The sequence below is a fragment of the Thunnus thynnus genome, chromosome 1 (assembly GCF_963924715.1).
Source record: "Thunnus thynnus chromosome 1, fThuThy2.1, whole genome shotgun sequence".
Classification (NCBI taxonomy): domain Eukaryota; kingdom Metazoa; phylum Chordata; class Actinopteri; order Scombriformes; family Scombridae; genus Thunnus; species Thunnus thynnus.
In genome coordinates this window covers 26,587,939-26,600,865 of record NC_089517.1, presented here as the reverse complement: position 1 = coordinate 26,600,865, position 12,927 = coordinate 26,587,939, and the positions used below count along the sequence as shown (strand labels likewise).

Sequence of the window (12,927 nt, the reverse complement as noted above, 5' to 3'; positions counted from 1 at the left end):
ACTGACTGATATATTAGCTGTTGTTTCCTGAGTGATTACTTTTATATTTTTAGATCTTTTGCTTTATGAGTATCCAACTATGAAAATAATCTCAGCATTTCATTTTCACCTTCCATTCGGTAATTGTGTATACATTACACACTGTATGAGCCTATGAGTCATCATTGTGTGTGTGTACATGCTGGTTTTACTGTCAATGTGGGTGTGTTTCTTTTTTCCCTCCCTCTGAACCTCCTCTTAGATCATTAATATCTTTTTCTCTTTGTGCCCTTTTCCCCTTTGCTGCTTCACCTCTTTCTTTTATTCTCTCCATCCATGTCAGTTTTTGGTACCGTGTGTGTGTTCTCCCTCGCTCACACTGCTATACACTTTTCTGTATTTTGTTTTTTTTTATTTTTTTTTTTTTTAAATTTTCTTTTTATTTGCCGTTTTCACATACATTCTGCTTACAACTGGTACACAATGTCGTATTCTTTTCTCCATTCCTAATATTATAATATTATTCATTTAAACATAACAGTCTTCCTTAGTTTTTTACTTTGGATCCAGATAGAGAACAACTGTGCCTACTCATACCTATCAAGAGAAAAAGTAAAATAAAATAAAATATAGAATATATTATTCATATACCTCTGGCTATATATCCATACATGGATACATATACACATGTTCAAAGCACAACAGTTATTCACAATCTTCCATACCTCATAGCCAGTTGAATTAACAGAGTTCTACCATGTGATCGATTATGCATATATTGTGAAATAGAATAAAATTTAAAAAACAAAAAAACAAAAAAACAAACGAACCATAAAAGAAAACAGAACCTTTCAACATCTGTAGCTATGAAATATGAACTAGGGGTCTTAGTTCCTATGATGTACATCTCAAATAAAGTCTGATCTAGTTGGTTTTATGTACTCTATCCAATTTTCCCAAATTCTTTCGAATCTGTCCCTCTCCAGTCTCACAGAGAAAGTTAACTTTTCCATCCCATATATATTGTGCATAACCTCAACCCAGTCCTCGACCTTAGGTACCTCATTCTTCAACCACTTTCTGGTAATCGCTTTTTTACTTGCAATCAGCATTATTCTGTAAATATATTTGTCCCCAAATCTTGTTAAATCTATGCCCAATATCCCCAAGTATAACACCTCAAATGTAAGTGGAAGATTTACCTTTAATACTTTATCCATACACTTTTTAAGCTCCTGCCAGTAGGTGCGGATGGAGGGACAACTCCAGAACACATGGAAGTGGTCAGCTTTCTCAGCTCCACACAATCTCCAGCACTTTGTATCGTGATACTTTGACTGTGCTGGTGTTCTAAAAAATCTTATAATATTCTTCCACCCATGTTCTCTCCAAGATAAAGAACAGGTTGTTCTCCATTACACTTTTCTGTATTTTGAAACTGTTGGGGTCCAATCAATCTCTGTCTGGCAACAGTGCTTTTTTCCCATCTGCAGTTGCATTTTGGGTCATCCTGTACTTTTCCTGTTAGGTCAGTCATAGGAAATGGACACAGTGGCTTGGGGAAGATATAGGCGATGAGAGCCGGAAAACAAGGACATGAATTACCTTTGGTTTAGTGACTAGCGTGTACTCAGAAAAGGCTGAAAATGAAAACACCCTCACATGAATGCACAATGGTTCACAGGCACACACATACATTACACACACACACACACACACACAGACACTCAGTGAGAAACAAATACACCCAGGCACATATTTACACACATCATATTTGCAGTCAGAACAAAATTATAAACGTCTGCTGTGCTCTGATTTGGTTGGAGGTTAGGTTGCCTGGGTGTCTTGGGGTTTACACACTGAAGTGGTGACCCTCCACAGACAACTGATTCTCAATCTCAACTGAAATATCCATAAGTAGTTCTGAATATTTAGGAGTTCATTGTTGCTCAAGATGCATTTATATATACCAGTGTGTTGCCGGTCTTCAAGTACCAAAATCTCCCTCCTTTTTACTTTCCATTAATGTAAATCCATTTAACTTGCCGATAAAATAGAAAACCAGTAGCTGTGGTACTTTTATAACATTTTCTAGTGAAGTACAGACTCTCATATTCAATGAGTTAGTGCGAAAAGTGTGTTTCCTTTGTAGGACTATGTATTCATGCACACACTTTTATATGCACATTTAGAGGTATTAAAACACACACAGAGACACACGCACACACATTATCATTACACATATTGCCATTCTCACTTTTAAGTAATGTCACCACTGTGCAAAATCATGTGACCATCATGCAACCTCACTGGGAAACATCAAGACTTTATTACATGTAGATTTCAACAGCTGTAACCTCCTGTCCTGTAAAACAACTGCAAAGCATTGTGTATTCAAGAAAAACAACTGAGTTCTGTTCCATGTAAACAGAGAAAGTGATTTGCAAACCCTCTCTTCTCTCTTCTTCCCCTGCATCTCTCTCTAGCTCCTCCAATGATCCGGTTGTCAGTCAACGACACAGTGGTGGTGGATCCTGGGCAGGATGTGCTCATAACCTGTGAGGTGACCGCAGGTTTTCCCCCGCCCACAGTGATGTGGTCGCGATACCCAGGCCCCCTTCCCCTCAGCGCCCAAGTTCGCGGGGCCACTCTCAACCTGAGGGCCGTCACACCGGTGGATGCAGGTTTCTACAACTGCACGGCGGTCAATAATGTGGGCAACCCTGCTCGCAAGAACGTCAATCTCGTTGTCAGGAGTAAGTAATACTTGCGTATGTTTGTTGCAACATAACAGAAGATGGGAGATTTTGAGGTTGATAGCATATAGGTGTGTGTATTTGTATCTTATTGCTGGTTTGGGTGCAAAATGCTTGGTCCAAACTTGACATAATTTATGCTGTGTTCATCTGGCAAAAAAATTAAGGTCCTTACTTAATAGTTTTGGAGCTGGACATGGTGTGTGCAATGGTTTATTTATTTATTTTGCAGTCATTTCATATGTTTTTTTCTTACTGTTCTTTTTTTCTTTCTGGAAAACAGTAGCTCAACAGAAATTTGTCACTAAAGTCATGAGATTTTTTACTATCATTATTTTGAAAAAGGAAATAAATGTTAACAATTGCTAAACATCCATTATTCTGTAATACATTAGTTGAAACATACTGTATTTTTCATTTACATCTCCTCAGTCCAAGCCTATTTCAATCGAACGCTCGAAGCATAAATTATTTTCCTCACTGAAAATGAAAAAAGACTATTTCTTGTCAGTTTTATGAGTTGACTGTCATGTGTAATTTGTGCTATTGTAGAGTGTTTTCCTGTGTGGATTTGTGTGTGTGGTGTGTGACACGCGAGCAGTTGATCCTTGATCATTACAGAGAGCTGATGTGAATCATGTCAGAATAGACGGGTTAAGTATCGCTCTTTTTCTAATTCCCCTGCCGTTAAAACAGAATCCTTCCATTCTCCCTCCCCTCCGGCTATTTTTAGCCCCTTTAATCATCTTTATTCACTCCAATTAGTTAGACTGGAGTGGAAGCAATTAGCGGCAGTCTCTTCTGTTAGTTAACACTGTAGAGAGCGTATGCTGGATGGGTTTCTCCTGTTAGCTTAATGGGCCTGAACGCATCGTCACACCAGCACAGGTGACAAGACGGCAGATGACACACATACACACACACACACACGTTCAGTGAGTGCAGAGAGACATTCGTAGGTACATAAGTGACACAGCTGCACATACACATGGATACACACACACACTCCCACATCATGCACACACACACACACACATTCAGTTGGTGCAGAGAGACGTTTGTAGGTACATAAGCGACACAGCTGCACATACACATGGATACACACACAGCCACACACTCCCACATCATGCACACACACACACACACACACACACACACACACATATTAGACTCACAGCATTGACTCCACACTAACCAGGTAAAGTTGCAGGATCATGTTAACCATATGGTCACTGCTTCATATCCATGGCTCCACCCAAGCCGCTTGTTAACAAGCTCGAAAGGAGTTTAAATCAAGCTCTCCTCTCCTCCTCGCCGCCTGTCTCTCCCCTAAGTAGGGAAACAGAGAGCTGTTTTGTATTCAACATGGAAATCTGTTGGGGAAACGCAGCCTTTGAAACTGAAAATTAAATGTGACAGTGTGAGAGTTACTCTTTGTCCTTGATTTTGTTTCCCCCCTCCTCCTTATCCCCCTGTTATTTTATTCTGTATCTGGCTCCTTTTTTTCTCTCCCTCCTTCACAATTTGCTTCTTCCTCTCTCACTCTTTCTTTCTTCTTCAATTTCCTTTTTCCTTTGGTTTCTTTTTGTCATGCTGCCTCCTCCGTATGCCTCACACACTTTGTCCCACACTCATCTGCCATTCTGTATTAACGATCTTCCCCCTCCGCAACCCACTTTTTTCTTTTTAATTGCTTTTTTACTCTCTCCTTATCCCTCACCCGCATTACTATATCAATTCATTCTTTTTTGATTTCATTCTTAAACTTATTTTCCATCTCTTTTGTCAAATTTACATTTTTATTTACTTTGACAAACTTTATTGGCATGTCATACATAAATATTTGCTTCCAAAGTAGAATTTTAAAATCAAACAAAGGTTACACAGCAGGTAAGAGATAAATATCACTGAGATGAAGTGTCAGTATGTCAGGAGTAGTAATTATCCCCCCAAAATTGTGTTTTTCTTTACAAAATAATTTTGCTCATTTCTAAGACATGACATTTAAAATATCCTTCCCCCATTCACTGGTTTAAGACTTCACCACAGCCAACTCCTCACCCTGTGCTATCTATTTAACCCCTTCTTCTCTCTTCTTGTCCCCACTGCCACCACACACAGCGATGAGCAACCTGACCTTCCAAATTACACCAGACTCCAACAAGGACAGCGAGACCATCCAGATGGGTCGGGACCTCAAGCTGTCCTGCCACGTCGATGCCACCCCACAGGACAAAGTCAACTACACCTGGTACAAGAACGGGGCACCAGTCTTCAACTCAGACAGCCTTATCTTGCTGCGCAGTGACCCAGACATGGCACCTGGCACCAGTAGCTTGGAGATTGTGGACATGAAGTTTAGAGACTTGGCTACCTACAGCTGTGTGGCTAACTTCCCAGGCAGCAGGGTGCCAGACCTCCGTGTGGACGTCAACATTTCTCAGAACAGTGGTGAGATCTTCCTTTTCTTTTTTTTATTATTTGATATCACTGTCAGACTGAGACAAATTTCCATGACTTTCTATGCGTCTGTCAGCTGTAGTGAAATAGCAAACTCACTCTGACAGAAGAGAAAAAATCCCTTTGATGGGCCAGTACATTTATCTGTATTCAGACCACAAGCGATCACAAAGCCAAATGTGCCAAAGGACTGTAAATCAATGCATGCACTTAAATGCTGATCAGTAGCATCACTCAAAAGTGTGTATGTGGTGGGAAATATACAGATGAGTGACAAATTAAAGGAAAAACTGGTAGAGACCTGAATGCTTGATCCTACAGTGAGGGGATCTGGTGGCTCTGTTAAGCTTTGGGGGGCATTTTTCTGGCATGGTTTGGGTCCACATGTCTCCTTAGAGGGAAGGGTCACTGCAAATCAATACAAAGTTGTTCTGAGTCATCACCTTTATCCTATGATGAAACATTTCCATCCTGACGGTAGTGGTTTTTTCCAGGATGACAATGCCCCCAATCCATAGGGTACGAGGGGTCACTGAATGGTTTGATGAGTATGTAAATGACGTGAATCATATGCTATGGCCTTTGCAGTAACCGGATCTCAACCCAATCGAACACCTATGGGAGATTTTGGACTGACATGTTAGGCCCAGGGTACAGTTTTCACTGTACCCATATTTAGATGGGTACAGTGAAAACACAAGTCCTCCCATTCATTTAGGGGTAGTGCGTTTAGGCTGCGGGGATTTTGGCTGCAGTGGCGGCGTAACAGCCAGTGACAAGAAAGTTGATCCAGAGTCAACTTTTGGAGAAACGCAACCTGATGTCACACTGCGGTGGCCAATCACAGCCGGTGATCAGCCTGATCAGGGCTGTACAACCCTGCCAGGAGGGAGTACAAAGACATTACCAGGAGGAGGGGAGGACATTTCTTTTCATTTGATAACATTAAAAGTAAAGTTAGACTTTGCTGTTGGCTCTCAACTCATTTTTTAAAAAATGAGAGAAAAAGAGAGAGAGATAGAGCTGAGAGCACCAGCGAGCGAGAGAGAGAGCAGCTTTGGTCAAGCAAGCTACAGAGTGAATTAAGAGAGGGAGTGGTGATAGCGAGAGCACAAACTAAGCACAAACACGCCTGCACCTCCGCTCAGCCCTGCGGCCATGCAACGATATGTCTCATTTGGTCTGAATATGGCCTTTGACAGCGCTCCCCACCACCAGCATCAAAACACCAAATGAAGGAATATCTTTTGGAAGAATGGTGTTCATCCCTCCAGTAGAGACTTGTAGAGTCATTGCCAAGGCACATTGAAGCTGTTCTGGAGACACATGTTGGCCCAACACCTTACTACAACACTTTATGTTGGTTTTTCCTTTAATTTGGCACCCGTCTGTAGATATTGATTGATTGAGTAGATGTTGATCAGATGCTATTGGATAAAGAAGCAAATATGTCTTCACCTAAAAAAGTAATATCTCCTCTCTTAATATTCCTCTTGGAGTAAATGCATACAATACACATTAGACATACAGTATTTCCCACTATTCTCCAAATGTAGTGCAAACTTGAACCAAATTTCAAGAAAATAGTCAAAAGGCAAATGAATGCGTGTTTCCATCCACCACTGTTATGCAAAATGAGGAGTTTGGCTCACCAAGATTGGAGGAAGAATCAGTCGAATTTATTCTGCAGCCCAGTGCCATTAAACCATTGTAAAACCATGTGGAAAATATGATCGAAATGTGGCATTTAATGTTTGTTTTATGGATTAATTTAAGGATTGTTAGTCACCTCATCAGTCCAGACAAATCTGATGTTTTCATCTGCCGCTTTTTATTTGTGTCTGCGGTAGAACGACAGCTTTAAGTTTAAGCCACACATATCAAATATGTCATGATTTATTCTCAAAGTCTATTTCCATTGCACTTTGTCACATTTTCTTTTTATCGATACACCAAACTTTCCCCCTCAGCAAAGCATAATAGTTCTTTTCAGTATTTCAACTTTTTTTCTAATTGCTGGGGTTTGCACTCAGGGTTTTTATACACAAATTGAAAATATGCACTTAAACTGGGGGATGGAAATGCACTCACACACTGACAATACCTATTCCTTTTCTCCCTGTCTCTGTCTGCCCCTCATTCTCTTGTTGCTCAGGTTTTACCTAGAGAATATTTTAGAGGTGTATAAGTGTGCGTCTGCGTGTGTCTTTGTGTGTGCATGTGAATTCTCATGTGTAGTTAACCACAATGTTAGCATTAAATGCTGAGCAGCAATCTTTTTTTATGTTCCCTCATTGCATTGAAACTGTGTTATTGTCCAATAAAATTAGACTTGTAAATGTCAGTGTCTTTCATACCTTTTTATTCTCCGTCTGTCTCTGTTACCCAGTTTCTCTGTTCACACCATCTGTAATTTTTAATTCATGTCCACCTTCTGACTTTTTAACATACCCTTATTTCCCATTCCATTGTACTTCTCCTTACGAGTTTCTAAGGTTAAGGTTGCGCTTAACCTTAGGAAGATAAAGTGATACCAGATTATCTCAGAAAACTTTTATCAAGGTTTAGCTTACTTGTATTTTTTCACTTACTTGTTTTCATGTTTTGTTATCATTATTATCATGAAATGGCATTACACATATCCACAGTAGCTTTTATTGGGCAGTTACAAGCTGCAATATATATATAGATAGAAAATCAAATCAGATTTTCTGTTAGCTTTTTTGTTAAGATAGTATTGCAAGTTTTGTATTAAGATTGTTTTCATTTATTGCAGCAGATTGTAACATTGTACAAAAAAAATTAACTTAACGTTTAAGTTAAATCCTTTTTTTTTATACTATTCTTCTCCATCTATCTTCCCTCCAGTCTCTCCTCCAATGCTGTCGGTTCCACCAGGAGGTCAGGTGGTCAGCGTGCGAGAGGGAGGCAGTGCTGACCTAGTGTGCTTGGTGGCAGATGGGAAACCACGTCCACCCATACTCTGGTCACGGACAGAAAAGGACCTACTAATGCCATCAGGGAAGTCCATAGTGGAGACACCTGATGGCCGTCTGAGGCTAAAGAATGTGAGTCGGGACATGATGGGGGCATACCGGTGCCAGACTGCTCCATACAATGGCCTTAACATCAAACGCCGTGAAGCACAGGTCCAACTCAACGTGCAGTGTAAGTGGTGATCAGATTATTTTCACTTGACTCAACAACATACATCACTATTGTTTAGATCAAGCAGCAGAAAGTCGGAGTTACACATTGAGAGTACCTGTACCACCTCTTGCCACTGCTGTTTGGTGTAAAGTCCAAAAAAAGTCGGTTACTTTCAAATACTATTATTTTAGTACAGTACTACTGCAATAATACAGGATAATGTCAAACTTCAATGATCCCTTGGCAACAGTAGCAGCAATCAGTCATAATAGTAGTAATGTCAGCAGCATTATAAATGAAAATAAAACAAATTGAAACATTGAAATATACAAAACAGATTTAAGATCATAGCAGGTAGAATGGTAGTAATGGTAGAAAATTAGTCATCATTTTCAGTGAAATTTTGAAAGCCCTCTGTGAAAGTCATTCAGTTTTTAAGTGAAGTTCTTTCTAATGGTACCTTAGCATAGACCTCCATAGGCTATAAATGGCCTCCAAAAGTCACTCTTTGTTCCAATGGTAATATTAAAGATCCAGCACTTTTTTGCCCCGCCCTCAATAATGTCATAATCTTCACACTTTGCTCAAAACTATGTACCCTAAAGACAGATAAGGAAATATATGGTAATGTAAAGAGTGTAAAGAGGGAGTCAAAAGAAGTAAGGACACACCTCTACTGCTTAAAGGTTGTTTTCCCTAATATCTATCCTTTCCCCTCTACCCCTCCTCTAGCCCTCTGTGAGCACTACAGAGTGGTCTATCATTATAAAACTCCCAGAGGATGAACTCTGAGAAAGGAATAGGATCTGTCTTGCCAAAGTAACACATAATTTTGATACATTTTCCCTTCCCATGAGGTTACCCTCTTTTATATACTTCTGCAATGCTTGAATTGTGCCGGTACTCACTAGGCTCTTTTATACAGAGATCCCGCATTATAGCCATAAAAAAGATCCATCATTAAGCCGCCTTTTCTTTTTTAAACTGAACCAAACGAAGCCAGCATAATGCTGCCCCCATGTGTGCTTTTACATAGCATGCCAATGTTCTGGATTCAGAGGAGTGACGTGTAAGACAAAAGTGTCACCTCCCTGTCCCGCCGTGCCGGCTGTCCTTTTTACACACACAGTCAATCCGGCTCTGTGACTACCTCTGTAGCCAGCGTACTGGCGCAGCAACTTGGACCCCCGACTCAATGTCCGTACCTTTTATACAGAACAGCGAGGTGGAATAAAGGCACAGCATTCCCGCCTTGAGCAGGCTGTGTAAAAGGGGCTATGGATACCAAGGAATGGCACTTCTGGTTTTGAGAACTGCCACCCTGAGATGTCAACTCTTGTTGCCCCCTCTTTATAATAACACCGGATGTTCTCCATTTGTGAGTGTCAGTGCTGTCATTCATGTAACATATTGTAACCAGAGGGTACATCTAATGTAATAATTCAAAAAAATCCTTACAGAGGGTAATTGGTTGAGCCATCAGTTCATTCAGAACAATTAAGGAGACCAAAATGAAAGTCTCAAAGTTATTTTGGCACTCATCCAAGCAGTTAAAACAACTTAATTAATAACAACCAGATTTATGACTGAGTTTAATCATTAACTCAGTGTTAACTTTGTGCATAAAAACATACATTATTGAATTAATGGTTAGATAGTTCAGTAAATTTATGTTAACAAAAATTCATTATTCAATTTAAACCTTTCAACACTCCCAGTGTGCCCCTGACTACAAGGTCAAGTTAAAATCGAAGTGATAACAGTGACAACAAAATATTAGAAAAATAGTAGAACACAAAAACAAGAACAGTACATGTAAAACACTCATAAACCCCTAATGGCTCACAAACAAGAAAAAAAAAATACTTGCATTTATCAAGCATCTCGGTGCAGAAAATGTATCCTACTTGGACAAAAAAAATCTTAAGTTGACATACAGTGTATTTTAAGGCTCCTTTTAGACTAAAAGCACTATATTGCATTTCTTGCCCTGGGACTGTACTTTTTTCAAATATTTAAATATGCAGTAAGCAGTATCACAGTTGTGAGGCACCATAGTCACTGATAATGTAGCTGCATGCATTTGTTGCCAATTACTGTAAGCAAACCTGAGGTGACAATTTATTTAAAAGTACACTTTGAAAAAAAAATCTCTCACTAAATCCAAGGTGAAGTAAAAAGGTAATGAAATGTTTTGCCTGCTGTGCTTAAAAGCAGGATCGACTATGCATCTGTATGACAGTATAGAGCCGTTTCCCACTCTGGTTGTGTAAGGAGATGTACTCAGAGCAAAATGAAGGAGTAAATATAAATGAATCCTCTCCTCTTCTCTCCTCTTCTCTTCTCTCCTCTTCTTTCCTATCCTCTCCTCTCCTCTCCTCTCCTCTCTTGAAGAAGGATTTACAGGGCTTGCTAATGCAGCAGGGTGGAAGGGCAACACTGTGTGAGCTCTGCTGTCCACACTGGCCAAGTCTGATTAATGGACCAGGTGGCCACCGCACTCTGGACATAGAGAGAAACAGAGAGATGAGACAGATACATGAGCAAGACTGAGAGAAAGACAAACAGGGTTAAGAGAAAACTTAAAACAGGAATGTAGCATTAGGGATGGTGGAGAGAGGGAGGAGGGAATGGTGAGATGCTGAGAAACAATGTGTGATTGGGAGGTTTAAAAGATGGAAAAAAGAAAAAATAAAGAGACCAGTTGGCATATAGAGAGGAGATATCCTTGATAAACAAGGAGATATCGCTGTCGCTACAGCCAACAAAAGTGTGGAAAAACAGTTCTATCTTACACAGGCTCTGCCCTCCACTGGACTCTATGGGTACTACTCTCAGTGTGCCTGCTGTCCAACATCCCTTTCTTTTCAGCGAATGGAGAGTTTGCCCACTGATAGCTCCAGGTCACCACTCAGCACCATGGTATGCAGAGATGACTCAAATGCTGGCAGCCCAGCCCTGGAGAATCCCCCAGTTTTGGGGGACTCTGTCCCAGGAGGCAGGGGCGATAGGCACGCTGCCCATTATGGGCAAGCCCCTCCAGGCTTGGCTATTGCAAGGGACAGGCTTTACTGTCTGTATGTGTCATGAAGACCATTCAAGTGGCAAGGGCGGGATCCACCATTACCTGTTATAGGGCAAAGTGGTTGGGATTCCAACACTGGTGCAAGGAAAGAAGGTTAGATCCCCTGACGCGTGCAGTCAGTTCTAATGACTGCACACGTCTACTAATGCCACTAATAAAGTGTATGCAGCAGCTGTCTCTTCCTGTCACGAGCGTTTTGGCAAACAGACTGGTCTTTAGCCACCCTCTTGTAAAATGTTTCTTGCAGGAGGTCAGGAGACAATGCCCGGTGATGCGTGCCTCTACCTTAAAATGGGAACTGCCTCTGATGCTCGAAGCTCTGGTGAAGGATCCTTATGAGCCTCTTGAGTGCTCCTCTCTGAAGGCATTGTCACTCAAGACAGCTTTGCTGCTTGCTCTGACCTCAGCTAAGAGAGTGTGTGAGCTAAACACCCTGTCGGTTCACCCTAGCTGTTTGCTGCTTCATGGTGACCGCAATGGAGCTACTCTCAGGCCAAATCCCTCCTTTGTTCCGAAAAACATACAGAGTTTTTTCAGGTCGAGGGTTATTCAGCTGGATGCATTTTACCCCCCTCCCCATGTGGCGGACAGGGGGGTGAAATTGCACCTGCTTTGCCCAGTTCATACATTAGCATATTATGTTGAACGCACAGCTCCCATCAGACGCACAGAGCAGCTGTTCGTGTACTATGGGGATGGTGTGGCTGGAGAAGCCCTATCCAAGAAACACTTTGATAGGTGGCTTTGTGAGTGCATCTCCCAAACCTATAGGAAGGCAGAAAGAGACCTTGTTACGGTGGTATGCGTACACTCTACATGCAGCATGGCAGTGTGGGCAGCCTTGTTTAGTGGGATGAGTGTCAAGGACATGCACGGCAGCATCGTGGTCTATGCCCTGTCCGTTCATATGTTTCTATCTCTTGGACATGTTGGGCTCCTTTTTACAGTCTGTGCTCACTGGACCGTCTGTTGCAACAGTAGACCCCTGTGAGTTATTCCATGGCCTCACCCAGTTCATTGGTACACTATCTGGGTTGGCTGGGGCCCCTTACTTCTCTGCTATGGCAGCCTCGGCTATAAGAAGTAGGCTGTGGGCTGTAGTGACGAACCTTCAGCCAGTCATTGGGCTCCACCCACTGTACCCACAGTGTCAAGTGGAGGGCAGAGCCTGTCTAAGATAGAACGAAGGTTACAATATTGTAACCCTAGTTCTTCTAGCACAGGCGGAGCCCTCCACCTAGGGGCCCTGCCATTCCTACACCACTCGCTGAAGAAATTGTTGGAGGTTGGACGGCAGGCACGCTGCTTTATGTACTGTGGGCTCTGCACGAGTTCTGGTGGGCACGTCTTGATTGGTCAGCAACATCTACGCAAAGTTCAGTGGGCAAGTGTGCACATGTGATCGGAGGAGAGTAGTACCCATAGAGACCAGTGGAGGGCTCCACCTGTGCTAATAGAACTAGGGTTCTGATATTGTAACTTTCGATCTTTCCTCTC

The 12,927-nt window shown here is 41.6% G+C and overlaps 1 protein-coding gene across 2 annotated transcripts in view; it reads left to right on the top strand.

The window, feature by feature from the left end:
- Window positions 1-12,927, top strand: part of LOC137185158 (MAM domain-containing glycosylphosphatidylinositol anchor protein 1) — a 192,850-nt gene that overhangs the window by 132,703 nt on the left and 47,220 nt on the right. For both annotated transcript variants that reach the window (XM_067593469.1, XM_067593460.1), the window contains exons 7-9: window positions 2,466-2,735; window positions 4,857-5,186; window positions 8,064-8,363. In XM_067593469.1, the coding sequence (XP_067449570.1) occupies window positions 2,466-2,735; window positions 4,857-5,186; window positions 8,064-8,363 (900 nt within the window). The remainder of the gene's footprint in view (window positions 1-2,465; window positions 2,736-4,856; window positions 5,187-8,063; window positions 8,364-12,927) is intronic.